General features: G+C 41.9%; 1 protein-coding gene across 5 annotated transcripts in view; it reads right to left on the reverse strand.

The window, feature by feature from the left end:
* Positions 1–12820, reverse strand: part of CCDC38 (coiled-coil domain containing 38) — a 55957-nt gene extending 43137 nt beyond the window's left edge. For 3 of the 5 annotated variants that reach the window (XM_072655628.1, XM_072655629.1, XM_072655624.1), the window contains exons 1-5: positions 12717–12812; positions 11709–11808; positions 6088–6168; positions 3614–3714; positions 1690–1846 (exon numbers count right to left, since the gene is read on the reverse strand). In XM_072655628.1, the coding sequence (XP_072511729.1) occupies positions 1690–1846; positions 3614–3714; positions 6088–6154 (325 nt within the window). In that variant the 5' untranslated portion in view covers positions 6155–6168; positions 11709–11808; positions 12717–12812. Of the gene's footprint in view, positions 1–1689; positions 1847–3613; positions 3715–6087; positions 6169–11708; positions 11809–12716 lie in introns of all 5 variants that reach the window. The other 2 variants (XM_072655625.1, XM_072655627.1) reach the window with 2 other exon arrangements.
* Between the last annotated feature and the right edge of the window lie 1419 nt (positions 12821–14239).

Below are 14239 nucleotides of genomic sequence, written 5' to 3' on the forward strand. Positions count from 1 at the left end.
AAGTGACTGGCCCAGGGTCACACATTTAGTAAGAGTCTGAGGTCACATTTGAACTCAGGTCCTTCTGACTTGAGGGCTGGAGCTCTATCCACTGTGTTAGAGCATCTTCTACTGTGATGGTCTAAACCTGGACTTGGCCCTATGCTGGATCTTGGAACTTGGTTTTTTTAACCCAGACCAGCTTCCTTTCTTGCTTCAGCTCTCAGAAAGTCAGGGTACAGGATGGGGTTTAGCTGTATTGCCTTCTGAGGGGCTATCACTGGAAGTAGTCCTTCTATATAAGGGCCACCATCTCCATCTCTGCCCATCTGTATATTCTTTCTTACCAAAATACTTTTAGTTCTTTTATGTTTTGGCAGAATCTAACACTCTTATGTCAGCATTAGCTATCAAAGGGTCTTTCATAAAGGACTAGAAAGAACCTTAGAAGTCACTGAGTGCAATCTCCTTTTACAGACAAGGAAACTGAGGTTTGGAGGTGAGGAATTGATCTGTCCAAGGTGAGACAAGAAGGTTAGGGCAAAGCTGAGATTTGAACCAGCCGCAGGGGAAGTCTGGTGGAATGGGCAGAGAGCTGATCTTGGGTTCAGGAATACACAAGTTCAAATATGTCACAAATTCTTGCCAATTGTGGTAAAGTCACCTCTCAGGTCAGATTCCTCCCCTCTAAGAGAAGGCATTTGAACTCAATGACCTCTAAGGTCTTTCTTAGCTCTCAGTCTAGGAACCCCGATCCAGAGGGGGCTTCACACTCCTCTTCACTGACTTCAAGCTGCTGCCTCTCATGGACCAACATTTTTTCTCTGCAAAGTAGGAAATGTCTATTGTATTTTGATTGCTTCTTATGCCACCAAAGTTCCATTTCCTTATCCATAAAATTGGGCAGTGGACTCAGTTACCTCTAAGGTCCCCTTGTAGTGGCTCTTTAAGTAAATCAGGTTGAGTTTTTGTACCCATCATCATGTAAATAGTAAACAGGGAAGATGAAATGTAATTTAAACTTTTCTAGGTGGCTCACAGTTGTCACTATGAGAATTTATTAGACTGGGCTGCAGATAACAAGTAATCATATGACTCTCTATTACAATTCAATGAATCTGGTCCAAAAAAATTATTAAGCACCTTCTCTGTTCCAAGCCTTGGGCAGCTGAGTGGCATAGACAATACCTTGGCAGGAAGACTCATCTTCCTGAGTTCAAATCTGGCCTCAGGCACTTATTTTATGACTGGGCAAGTCATTTAACTCTGTTTGCCTCAGTTCCCTCATCTGTAAAATCAGCTGGAGATAGAAATGGTAAGCCATTCCAGTATCTTTGCCAATAAAACCCCAAATGAGGTCATGATGAAGAGTTGGACACAACTGAAAAACTGACTAAAAATTCACACCTCACAAATAATCAGTAGGTTTGATTTATTGTTCGGCTGGTCATCCAGACCAGAGGTCAGCAAACCATTGCCAGCAGCCAAAGGCAGTTGTTTGTTGATCCCTGGTCTAGACTTAAGAAAGCGATGGGGGAAATGTTAATAATATAACTTAAACTTAAAAGTGTGTCATGTATTCATTAATCCCCCTCCCTCCCAAACTTATTCGCATAATAAACAAACATTTAGCAGCCTACAGGTGGCCATAACTAAATTACTGCTTTAATTAAAGACATATCACATAAAGAATGGGTGATTTGTACTCACTTTCTACAAAGCTGAGGATGATGGCAGAATCCAGACCAAGTTCACAAGATGCTGATTCAGCAGAAATATTTATTTCTCCCAGATGTGATCGATTCTTCATTCTGGATGAAAAAGTAGTTTTTTCATGCACTTTCCTACTACGGTTCAGAATTTTTTCCTGCACATATAGAAGGTTAAATTAGATTTTCTAGCACGGCACATTATTGTTTGGTCCAACAGTGATGGGACATACATCTCTGGAATGAATTGTTTGCTGTTAGCTCATGAAACACACAAAGCAAATTTTTTTGGCAAATGAAACAAATCCTACAGAATGGTGCCAGGGAAAGAATTGGACTTGGAGTCAGAGAATCTGGCTATGACACTTACAAAGCTGTGTAGTCTTGGGCAAGTCACTGGCTTCAGTTTCCTTTTCTGTATTGTGGAGGGTTTGGGAGTAAATTAATTCTAAAGTGCCTTCCAGCTCTAAGATTCTATTATCTTCCTTTGATATCTTCATAATTGGCATTATGGCCTTTGTTTCCAATTAAGAGCTGAGTAAAACTGTAGATGAAAACCTTAAATTTTATAAAGACTGGATGTAAGATGAGACAGAGAGGGAAGGAGATGACAGAGAGAAGAAGGAAGAGAATGAGAGGAGAGAGGTGAAGATAGAAAGAAAGGGGAGGAGAGAGAAGGGAGGGAAGGATACCCGAGCTGCTATTATGATTGTATTCTCCAAAGTCTTATGCTGCCCAGGAAGCTGTATTAGGACGCTTTGGGTGAAAGAATAAAAGGAAATGTACCTCCAAGTTACAGGATTTAGAGTAGAAGGGAACTTTAGTGTCCAGCCTCCTCATACCCTGAGACTCATGCTCCATACCCCAGTAAAATCATAGATCTGATGCCAAAAAAGGGCAACTTTTTATATCCAAGTATTTAAAAAAATACACAAATTATCATAAAATTTCAATGGATTGAGTGGAAAAGCATTTATCAAGTGCCTACTGCATGCCAGAGAAGCTAGGTGGCTCTGGGCTCTGTTCCTGGATTCAGGAGGACCTGAATTCAGATCCAGTCTCAGACCCTTACAAGCTTTGTGACCCTGGGCAAGTCACTTATCCTTGTTTGCCTCAGTTTCCTCATCTGCCAAATGAGCTGGAGAAGGAACTGGCAAAGCACTCTAGTATTTTTGCCAAGAAAACTCCCAAATGGAGTCACGAAGAATTAGATATGACTGAAACAATTCAACATTGACAGCAAATTAAGGACTAGGGGTACAAGGATAAAAAATAAAAACCATCTCTGAAGGAGCATACATTCTATTTGGGGAAAATTACTTTATATTAATTCATCTGTTACATCCTGTAGTAGAATTTTAGAATGAGGGGACCTGTAGAATGCTGTTGCTTTTTGGGAGATCCCTAGGTAAGGTTAGGGAACACCTTCTTGAAGTAATAGAAAATGTCCTGTGAGCATCTAGCACAGTAGATGTGTGGCTGGCACACAGTAGGTGAGGAATGAATGTTTGCTATCATCTTGGCTTGCTCCAGAGGGGGCCTGGCCGATATACCACATGCCTTCTTCTGGGTCTCTTAGGGACCTGAGGGTTCCACTGCACTATCACAGCTCCTCAGCCCACCCTCACCTGATCATACAGAACAAAATTCAGATGATACCCTAATACATACAAAATAGAGAAACTTTAATATTGGATAACACTCCCCTATTAGAACTGGAGGACAGGGACTCTTTGCTTTTTGAATTTATTTCCAACACTTACCCCAGTGTTTGGCCCATGTAAGCCCTTAATAAATGCTTTTTTTCAATTCCTTCATTCATAATACAATGCATAAGAAATAATAAACACGTAAACACCTTAACACCTTGACATGAGATAATCTTTGGGTGTTGATTTGATTAACCGTGGCCGGATAACACTTACCCTTTCCTTTTCTTCTAGTTCTTTTTGTTTGAAAAGAAACATATCTTCGAAATAGTATGTATATGGCATGGTTTTTTCACACCCGGCTCTACGTGCATTTTCTGTTACACAAAAGAAAAGTTTTTTGGGGGTCATTTTTATAAAAATATGAAGCATCATTTACTAGTTTTTCAATCTGGAAGTCATAAGCAGGACAATGCTACTCAGAATGGAAAGTCTATGAAGTTTCTCTTCCATGCCTGATCCCCTCCCTGCTGTCCCTGGCTCCTTAGTGGAACAGAATGGAATAAGTATTTATTAAGAACCTACTATGTGCCAGATACTGTGCTAAGTACTTTGCAGATATTATCTCATTTGCTTCTCACAACAACCCTGGGAGATAGGTGCTATTATTGTATTTTATAGTTGAAGAAACTGAGGCAGATAGAAGTTAAGTGACTTGCCCAGGGTCACATGGCTAGTGAGTGTCTGAGACTGGATTTGATTTCATTTCTTCCTGACTCCAAACCCAGGACTCTATCCACTGTACCATTAGCTGCTTTTGCAGCTGCCTGTGGTCTGGTTATGTTCTTCTCCTGCTCAGCATGGATGTTTTAGCACTTTCCCAACTTCTCTTCCTCCAACCCAAACTTAAGTCCATCCACTAACCAGAGGGCAGTATGGCCTAGCAGAAAGAGCAGAAGGCCAGAGGTCAGAAGACCGGTGGGACAGTCTTCATACATTTCCACCAGAGGTCGCTGCTTTCCTGATAAAATATGGAGGAAAAAAATTGTTTTAAATGGTTCTTCAGTTTTAACCCAAGAAAAAAAGGTTACAATTATGATAGAATGATAAGATAGTAGCTTTGGAGATGGAGAATCATCATCCCAATTCCTTTTTCAGATGAGGAAACTGAGGCCAGGAGAAACAATGTGTCTTGTGGATGGCTAGATGTCATTTTCTTCCCCACTTAAACATTTAGAGGAGACAAATATCCTTAAAATATAAGAGTTTTGGCTACTGAGTCACTACTAAGGCGGAAACAGTTTCAGGGCATTAATGATCATAGGGTTAGAAATTCTGGGCTGGAAGGGACTTCAAAGTCCAGTCCCAACATTTTACCGATAAGAAAACTGACGCTGATCAGGATGATTAGACTTGCATCAAGGTCACACGCCTAGGTGTTCCTGATTTCAAGTTCAGTGCCCTTTCTACCATACCATGCTGTCCCTTGAAAACACAAAATGGTTGATTTTCCCAGCATTTCTCTAAGGTAACAATTGCTGAAAAACCACTGATGCTCTATCCACTGTAACACTGAGTTGCCCTATTCCTAGCATTTTAAACATCACATTATTAATCTATAGCGCCTTCACCCCTATAAGAGGCAACTCAATGGCCCTCCCCTTTTCCTAAGCACTCTCATTACCACACACCTGATGGTCTCTTCTACTACACTAGAAGCAGCACTCTCTGTAAAATAAGTATCTCTACTGGGGATAATTCTAGCCCTTAGGTTGCTCTCTCTCCATTGTAGAGGGAGCACAGTAAATTCTCAGACTTCAGTTTACCTCCCCATTGAGGAGGGTAGAGAAAGAATTCTCAACCCCTTGATTATGACAGTGATCAGATAAGGACAGGACCTCTGATTTCCTTGAGAAAGGGAACTCTCAGATGGGGAAATCCCTCTACCCATGCAGGTTGGCACCTTGTCTGCAATTTAAAGTCTTAAGAGAATTGCCTAGAATACCAAAAGCTTTGGCAGCTCACCCAGAGTCTTAAAACAAGATGCATCCAAAACAAGTTTCTTCTTTAGGCAGAGACAGTTAGGTGCCTGAATGGATACAGAGTCAAGAAGACAAGTTCAAATCTGGCCTCAAACTCTTACTAGCTGTGTGACCCTGGGCAAGTCACTTCACCAATCCCTACCTCAGTTTCCTCAACTGTAAAAAATAATAGCAACAATCATGAGCAGCAAATGAGATGATATTTATAAAGCTCTTAGTACAGTGCCTGGCACATAGTAGGTGTTTAATAAGTGTTTATTTCTTACCTTCTTTACTCCAAGGCAAACCCTAGGCTAAGCTAACTCTCAGTTTTCTCATTATCATGAATCACTAAATTCCCTGAGTTCGAGAAGAGAAAGAATATGAAATTCATTTTGCCTCCTGATTTTCAGATTGGCTTGCTTATTTTTAATGGAGGTCAGATATCTTCTACATAACTATCTAAATTCTAAATTTGTGTTGGTAAAAACCAGGTCTTATATTAGGGCAGAGCTAAGAACATAGAATGAACTTAGTTTTTCTAAACCCGATCACCTAATGCAATGTGTGACACAGCATAAGTACTTAATGTCTTTTCATTAACCAAATAATTCATTAACTCATTCATTTGCGGCTTTTCCTCCCTGGCACCTAGCACTATGCCTAGCATGGAGTAGACAGTCCTTCCAGAAAAGCTTTCTTGGGATGAACGTAGAATGAATAAAATACCTCCTGGTTTGTCTTCTCTGTCTCTAGTAGAGGTGGTCGATCTTATGGGTAGTAAGTGTGTTGACATGATGACTTCTCCCCCTGTCAAGAAAATAATGATAATTAATAATAATTAATAATAATAATAGCTATAGTAACATTTGTATTGCTGGGGCATTGCACTAAATGCTTTACAACGACGATCTCATTGAATATCTCATTTATATAGTAACTTTTATGTGTGTTGGGGCATTGTGAGAAGAGCTTTCCAATAATTATCTCATTGGATCCTCACAACAATCATTTGAGATAGGTGCTGTTATTATTTGACAGATGAGGAAACTGAGGCAAAGAGAGGTTTAGTGACTTGCCCAGGGTCACCCAGAGAACAGAAGACACTGACATTAATCACTGAAACATAAAGAAGCTCAAGAGATAGTCTGATATCATAGAGAGTCAATCTCAGAATATTCAAGTTCAAATGTCACTCTGACACCTCCTGGCTGGGTGATCGTGGGCAATTTATTGAATTTCTCTGGACTTTAGCCACCTCAGAGTCTGTAAGCTGTCAAGAGGGTGCCAACTTGCACTGGTAGAATTATTGCATTGGGGAGTTTCCTATGTTGGTGAAATAACAGGATTGGCCTCTATCCCTAAAGAAACCCCATTTCAAGCATTAGCCTGTTGTGGTTTTGAAGGACCCACAAGAAGCCGGAGTGATCAAAGAGGTCCAACAGGAGATGTGCAGATAGGCAACATTCTGGAACCTTCCATTCTAACTGTCTCAATTCCCAGGATGCCTGATCTGGGGTGGTAACTCCCTCTGTCAGTGCAGAATGCAACCCTCTCTACTTCTTAATGTTCAATGAATTGTGGAGCCAAAGAAACACATCAGTTCATAGCTAACTCTTGAGTGACCTGTAGTATAATGCACACATCTACACACACATATTTACATATACATACACATATGTATATGTATGTATATGTATACATACCTATTATTGCATACATGTATGCATATGTATATATACATATGTGCATGTGTATATGTGATATATATATACATCTGTGTGTGTAATATAAGTATAAAAATCTCCCAGTGAGGAAACTTCCTTTAACAGAGGAATATCTCTGCTAGATTATAAGCTCCTCAAGGATAGGGACTGTTTTTTGCCTTTCTTTGTAGCACCAGCACTTAGCATAAAGTCTGGCACATAGTAGGCATTTAATAAATGCTTATCGATTGACTCAGTCAATACAGATTGGCATCTCTCCTTGTGCTTGGAATCTTTACAGAACTATCTGGGAGCATTGAGAGGTTAAGGATCCCACAGCCAGAATTTGTCAAAGATAAAACTTGAACCCAGGTCTTTGACTCAGGAGCCAGCTCTCCATATACTACTAGGCACTGCTTCTTAAGCAAATGTATGGAGTCTACAGACCCAGAACCTCTGTTAGAGGTAGGTAAGAAGTTTAGTTGCAACCCATAGCCTGATTTGAAATCAATTCATTTCAAGTTAGGGCACCCTAAGGAGCTTGTGTTTAGTCCTATATGCAAAGGAAAGCCAGTAAAAATTGGTGGACATAATCAGAACTGTACATTAGGAAGACCATTTGGGCACTTGTGTAATAGACTATATAAATGAGAAAATGGAGACAGAACAGCAAATTAGGAAACCAGCTCTGAACTAAGATGATGGCTGCGTGAATACAGTGCAATCTGATCCATCCAGCATTTCATCCAGCATTAGACAATCAAATACAAAGAAGACCTACCCTCAGGGACCTTACCTTCTACTGGGGATACAATACATTCATAGATAAGTAAATGCAATAATTCAGGAGCACGTTGAGAGCACTAAACAAAATGAGTCAGGAAAGACTTCCTGTAGGAGGCAGTGCCTGAGCCAAGTCATTTTTTTAAAATTTATTTATTTAACTTTTAACATTCATTTTCACAAAATTTTGGGTTCCAAATTTTCTCCCCTCCCCCCACCCCAAAACACCAAGCATTCTAATTGCCCCTACCACCAATCTGCCCTCTCTTTTAACATCCCTCCCTTCTCTTGTTCCCATCTTCTCTTTTGACCTGTAGGGCCAGATAACTTTCTATACCCCATTACTTGTATTTCTTATTTCCTAGTAGTAAGAACAATACTTGACAGTTGTTCCTAAAACTTTGACTTCCAACTTCTCTTCACCTCTTCCTCCCCACCCATTGCCTTTGGGAAGCAAGCAATTCAATATAAGCCATATCTGTGTAGTTTTGCAAATGACTTCCATAATAGTCGTGTTGTGTAAGACTAACTATATTTCCCTCCATCCTATCCTGCCCCCCATTGCTTCTGTTCTCTCTTTGGATCCTGTCCCTCCCCAAGAGTGTTGACTTCAAATTGCTCTCTTCTCCCATTGCCCTCCCTTCCATCATCCCCCTCCCCCACCCTGCTTAGCCCCTTCTCCCCCACTTTCCTGTATTGTAAGATAGGTTTTCATACGAAAATGAGTGTGCATTTTATTCCTTCCTTTAGTTGAATTGATGAGAGTAAGTTTCATGTTTTTCTCTCACCTCCCCTCTTTTTCCCTCCACTGAAAAGTCTTTTGCTTACCTCTTTTATGAGAGATAATTTGCCCCATTCCATTTCTCCCTTTCTCCTCCCAATATATTTCTCTCTCACTGCTTAATTTCATTTTTTTAAAGATGTGATCCCCTATTCAATTCACTCTGTGCTCTGTGTGTGTGTGTGTGTGTGTGTGTGTGTGCGTGTGTGTAATCCCATCAACTACCCAGATACTGAAAAGTTTCAAGGGTTACAAATATTGTTTTTCCATGTAGGAATGTAAACAGTTCAACTTTAGTAAGTCCCTTATGACTTCTCTTTGCTGTTTACCTTTTCATGCTTCTCTTCATTCTTGTGTTTGAAAGTCAAATTTCCTTTTCAGCTCTGGTCTTTTCATCAAGAATGCTTGAAAGTCCTTGATTTCATTGAAAGACCAATTTTTCCCCTGAAGCATTATACTCAGTTTTTCTGGGTAGATGATTCTTGGTTTTAGTCCTAATTCCTTTGACTTCTGGAATATCCTATTCCACGCCCTTCAGTCCTTTAATGTAGAAGCTGCTAGCTCTTGTGTTATCCTGATTGTATTTCCACAATACTTGAATTGTTTCTTTCTAGCTGCTTGCAATATTTTCTCCTTGACCTGGGGACTCCGAAATTTGGCCACAATGTTCCTAGGAGTTTCTCTTTTTGGATCTCATTCAGGAGGGGATCTGTGGATTCTTTCAATATTTATTTTATCCTCTGGTTCTAGAATATCAGGGCAGTTTTCCTTGATAATTTCATGAAAGATGATGTCTAGGTTCTTTTTTTTTTTTTTTGATCATGGCTTTCAGGTAATCCCATAATTTTTAAATTGTCTCTCCTAGATCTATTTTCCAGGTCAGTTGTTTTTCCAATGAGATATTTCACATTATCTTCCATTTTTTCCTTCTTTTGGTTTTGTTTTGTGATTTCTTGGTTTCTCATAAAGTCATTAGCCTCCATCTGTTCCATTCTAATTTTGAAAGAACTATTTTCTTCAGTGAGCTTTGGGACCTCCTTTTCCATTTGGCTAATTCTGCTTTTGAAAGCATTCTTCTCCTCATTGGCTTTTTGACCCTCTTTTGCCAACTGAGTTAGCCTATTTTTCAAAGTGTTATTTTCTTCAGCATTTTTTTTGGGTCTCCTTTAGCAAGGTGTTGACCTGCTTTTCATGCTTTTCTTGCATCTTTCTCATTTCTCTTCCCAGCTTTTCCTCCATCTCTCTAACTTGATTTTCAAAATCCTTTTTGAGCTCTTCCATGGCCTGAGCCCATTGAATATTTATTTTGGATGTTTGGGATACAGAAGCCTTGACTTTTATGTCTTTCCCTGATGGTAAGTCTTGTTCTTCCTCATCAGAAAGGATGGGAGGAGATATCTGTTCACCAAGAAAGTAACCTTCCATGGTCTTATTTTTTTTCCCTTTTTTGGGCATTTTCCCAACCAGTTACTTGACTTTCAGGTCCTTTGTCAAGAGTAGGGTATACTCTGGGAATCTGTGAGATCTCAGTTCCTCCAAGGTAGCACAATCAAGCGTGTACTGATCTGGATGCAGAAAGGGATTTTTATGCCCAGAATCTTAGCAGATACCTCTCCACAGCCACTTGGCCTCTAATTCCCAAGTCAGCACTGGGGGCTGATTTTCAGATAAGCTGGATGGGCAGGGTCGCCATTCAGTGTGAGACAAAGACCAGCTTGCCCAAGGCCTCCACCCAGGGTGGAGGCAAGACTCAGCTCTTCAATGCCCCCAGGGGTTTTTACGCTCCAACAATGGAGGTTCTGTATGGGCCGCTGTGCAGGCTCTGTGGCCACTGCCTGCTGCTGGAGAGATGGGAAAACCCTTCTCCCTTCTTGGACTGCTAATTAAACCCCATCACTGACCTTTGGTGCCTGTGGGCCGAGGGATCTGAGGCCCTGCTACTGTGACTGGAGATTCCACTCCCGAGGTATCCTCCTCCCAGAGTCTCCTCACACCACATGGCCAAGGCTGGTCTGGGCTCTGCACTCGGCTCTGTCTCTGGCACAACTGACATTTCCATGGACCTTTCAGGGCACCGTGGGCTGGAAATCTCCTCCACTCTGTTGTTCTCAACTTCTGCTACTCCAGAATTTGTTGAGAGTCCCTCTCTACAGGTATTTTATAGGCTGTGGGGAGGACCCTGCATAAGTGTGTCTTTCTAGTCTGCCATCTTGGCTCCGCCCCCTGAGCCAAGTCTTGAAGGGAGCTGAATATGCCAAGAGGTGAAGGAGAGGAGGGAGTACATTCTACGTAAAGGACAGAGGTGGATGGAATGCTGTGCCTAGGGAACATTAAGTTGATCCATTTGTTTGGAACACTGCTCAGTGCGTAAGAGGAAATAAAATAAAAAATAACTCTGGAAAGACAGGCTGAAGCTAGATTAGGAAGGGCTTTAAAGACCGAGCAAATAACTGTTTTTCTCTATTACAAGGGAAGACTCCTTCCCTGAGTGTTGGGATAGAACTGGAAAGCATCTTGGAGGCCTTTATTTTAGAGAGGAGGAAACAGGAATGTTAAGTGATTTGCCCAAGGTCCGAGGTGGAATTTGAACCAAGGACCTCTTGAATTAAAATGAATCGCCATCAGACATATTTTGGACATGATGCAGCTACAGGTGGACAAGAATGGTTGGTGACCATTTGTCAGGCCAGTGAAACTCTAGGATTTGCCTTTCCTTGACTTAGGTTTTAAAGATGAAGCTTCTCAAAATTGTATAACTTTCTCCTCCTGTAGTGATCTTGTTTTTCTCTCTCATTGGGTCTTAACCATTTCCTACTTCTATTCTCTCTTTTTTGAAAAACCCTCTTGTCTTAAGCATCTGTACAATTTCTGCCTATTTCCTGACACCTCTGAAAGACTAAAATTGCAGTCTTTTTAACTCAGTTGGAATCCAAAGCAGAGACTTGTTTTCCCACTAATTCTCCAATATTCTCTAAGACTTGACAATGGAATTTGTGAGACAAATGATCCCCTGAACTAACTGTTCACTGGGGAAGAAGATGAAGACAGGAAGAAAAAAGGTTGCAGTTAGCAGGGACTACCTGGGCAGGGCCAATTCGATGTACCACACTGGAGAAGGGTAAATCCAGGAAGTGCTTTTGGTGAGTGGAATACAAATCAGGTGCCGTTTACACACTGCCTCTGTAATAAGAATTTTAAAAAAGGGAAACAGATCACTGTCAGGTGGGAATTTCAACCATTCCTAGTTAATAATACCATTTGGTTGACCCAGGCTCTTTGGAGCTTAGATTTAGGGTGGGAAGGAACCTTGGAGGTTAGACTGTCCAAATCATTCATTTTACTTAGACAAGTAAACTGAGGCCTAGAGGGGTCCAGTGACAACTACAGCTAGTTTGTAGCAGAACTAGGATTTGAACATAGAAACAAGACATCCCCTCCTTCCCAGTTTAAGAATTCTAGTAACTTTTTTTGAGCCTTTGATAACAGAGTGAGGAGGCTTTTCAGTGTCCTGTATCATTTCATCAAATAGCGATCAAAGTGATGAGAAATATATTGTCTAGGATAAGTACTACACTCTGTAAATTGTTGAGCGTTCTATTAATAGCAGATATTATAAAGCATTACTAAATTGGGTCTTTTAAGGCATTTATGAGGTAGTCTCAGTCTGCATGGACTTTTGTCATTTTAGTGAGTTAGTCTCAAATAAAAAAGACCAAAAACTCCAAGGTCAAGAGAAGGAGGGGAGGAGAGGGGTGTCCCCAAGATCTCTGGGCATTGGACAAGCTTAGATTTCACCACGGGAGGGAAAGGTTGGCTTCAGAAGGGATGGAGCAAGGCCAGGCAGGGTGATCATTTCCTGAACAGACTTTTCTCCAGCTTCCACCTCCAGCTGGGTCTACTCTGAAGGGGATCAACGCAGGGGGATGGGTGTCTGCGATCCGTAACAGCAGAAGCGTGGCTGGACAAGGAAAGCTGGGGGCCAACGGTTTCCCACTGCACAAAGGCATGGGGAGCAGTCGAGGGGCACGTTCCTGGAGGAGTCCCTGACACCCGGACCAGTTTCAGCCCAAAGCACCCGAGAGGCTCACTTTTCTCCTCCGCACCTGCACCTGCACCTGCCCTGGGAGTCCTGGGTGACTGCTGAACACCGGGCCGCTCAACAGCTGGATACGTTGTGCGGCCCCTCCCTTCCTCGCGAGCTCGCGAGGCCCCCCGACACGCGCCGATCCCTTACCTCCCCGACGGATCTCAGCATTTAGCGCCCTAAGCATCGTCAGGGATCAGCTAGGTGATGCAGCGGATAGAGCAGCCGACATGAAATCAGCAAGATCTGAGTTCAAATTCGACCCCAAACGCTTAATGTCTGTGTTACCTTGGGCAAGTCACTTAACCCCTACTTGCTTTTCATCTGTAAAATGGGACACAGCGTAGAAGAAAATGGCAAACCACTCTAGGATCTCTGCCAAGAAAACCCCATGGACTTTACTGCGAGTAGGATAGTACTGAAAAAGGGCACTAAGTGACAAGTAGGATTTAAACCCAAGTCCTGTAAGTTCAAAACTTTGTCGCGTTTTAGCAAGCTGCCCAAATCTTCCAGCCGCTTCATTCCACCCGCCCCGCCCCGCCCCACTCCACTCCCCTCACCCTCCACGCCATCCCCACTCTGTAGAAAGAGAATCTGAGACACTGCGTGACCCGCCCTTTGCAGAGTCAGGATTGGAATCCACCACTGGTTCGAATCCCACTTCCCATAGGCATTACCCGTGTGCCTTTGGACATATCATTTAACCCTTCCAGGGCCTCGACCCTCTCACCTTTCAAAGAAGGGGATGGGATTAAAAGGCTTCCGAGGTCCCCTTAGCACCCTCGAGGCAGCAAAGGGTCTCAGTGGCTAGAGTGCTGGGCTTGAAATCGGGAAAACCAGAGTTCAAAGACTTTATGTAACCCCAGCAGGTTCCATAATGGCTGCCTGCCTCAGTTTCTCATTTGTAAACTGAGGATAAGCATCTACTTCCCCAGGGCTGTTGTAAGGATAAAATGAGATAATGTTTGTGAAGTGCTTTATAAAACCTAAGCTTAAACTATATGATACATACATATAGGATATAGTTTAAATATATAGTTGTAAACTATATAAATACTAGCTATTGTTGTTATTGTTGTCCTATGAAAGTGCCCTCCACATGTAAGAGGAGTCGGCCTCTAAGGTCTCTTCCCATTCTCCATCTCAGATTCTATGACTTCAAGTCCAGGGGACCTCTGCTGAAGCACAATGTCTTTTCTCATCAGTTCCTACACCATCCTTTACTAGGATCTGGTCCTTTCCTCTAGGTGAGACTCCCTCAGGGATTAAACACCTACTTTCTGCACATCTAGGTGGTTAGATGTGCAGTGGATAGAGCAGACCTAAGTTCAAATTCAACCTCAGACACTTACTAGCTGTGTGACCCTGAGCAAGTCACTTAACCCGTTTGCCTCAGTTTCCTTATCTGTAAAATGGGGATAATGATAGCGCCTACCTCCCAGGGTTGTGAGGATCAAAAGAGGTAACTGTAAAGTGCCTGGCACATAATAAATGTTATATACATATTAGCTATTATTAATATTTCTG

This window comes from Notamacropus eugenii, chromosome 3 (genome assembly GCF_028372415.1).
Source record: "Notamacropus eugenii isolate mMacEug1 chromosome 3, mMacEug1.pri_v2, whole genome shotgun sequence".
In the NCBI taxonomy this organism is placed as follows: Eukaryota; Metazoa; Chordata; class Mammalia; order Diprotodontia; family Macropodidae; genus Notamacropus; species Notamacropus eugenii.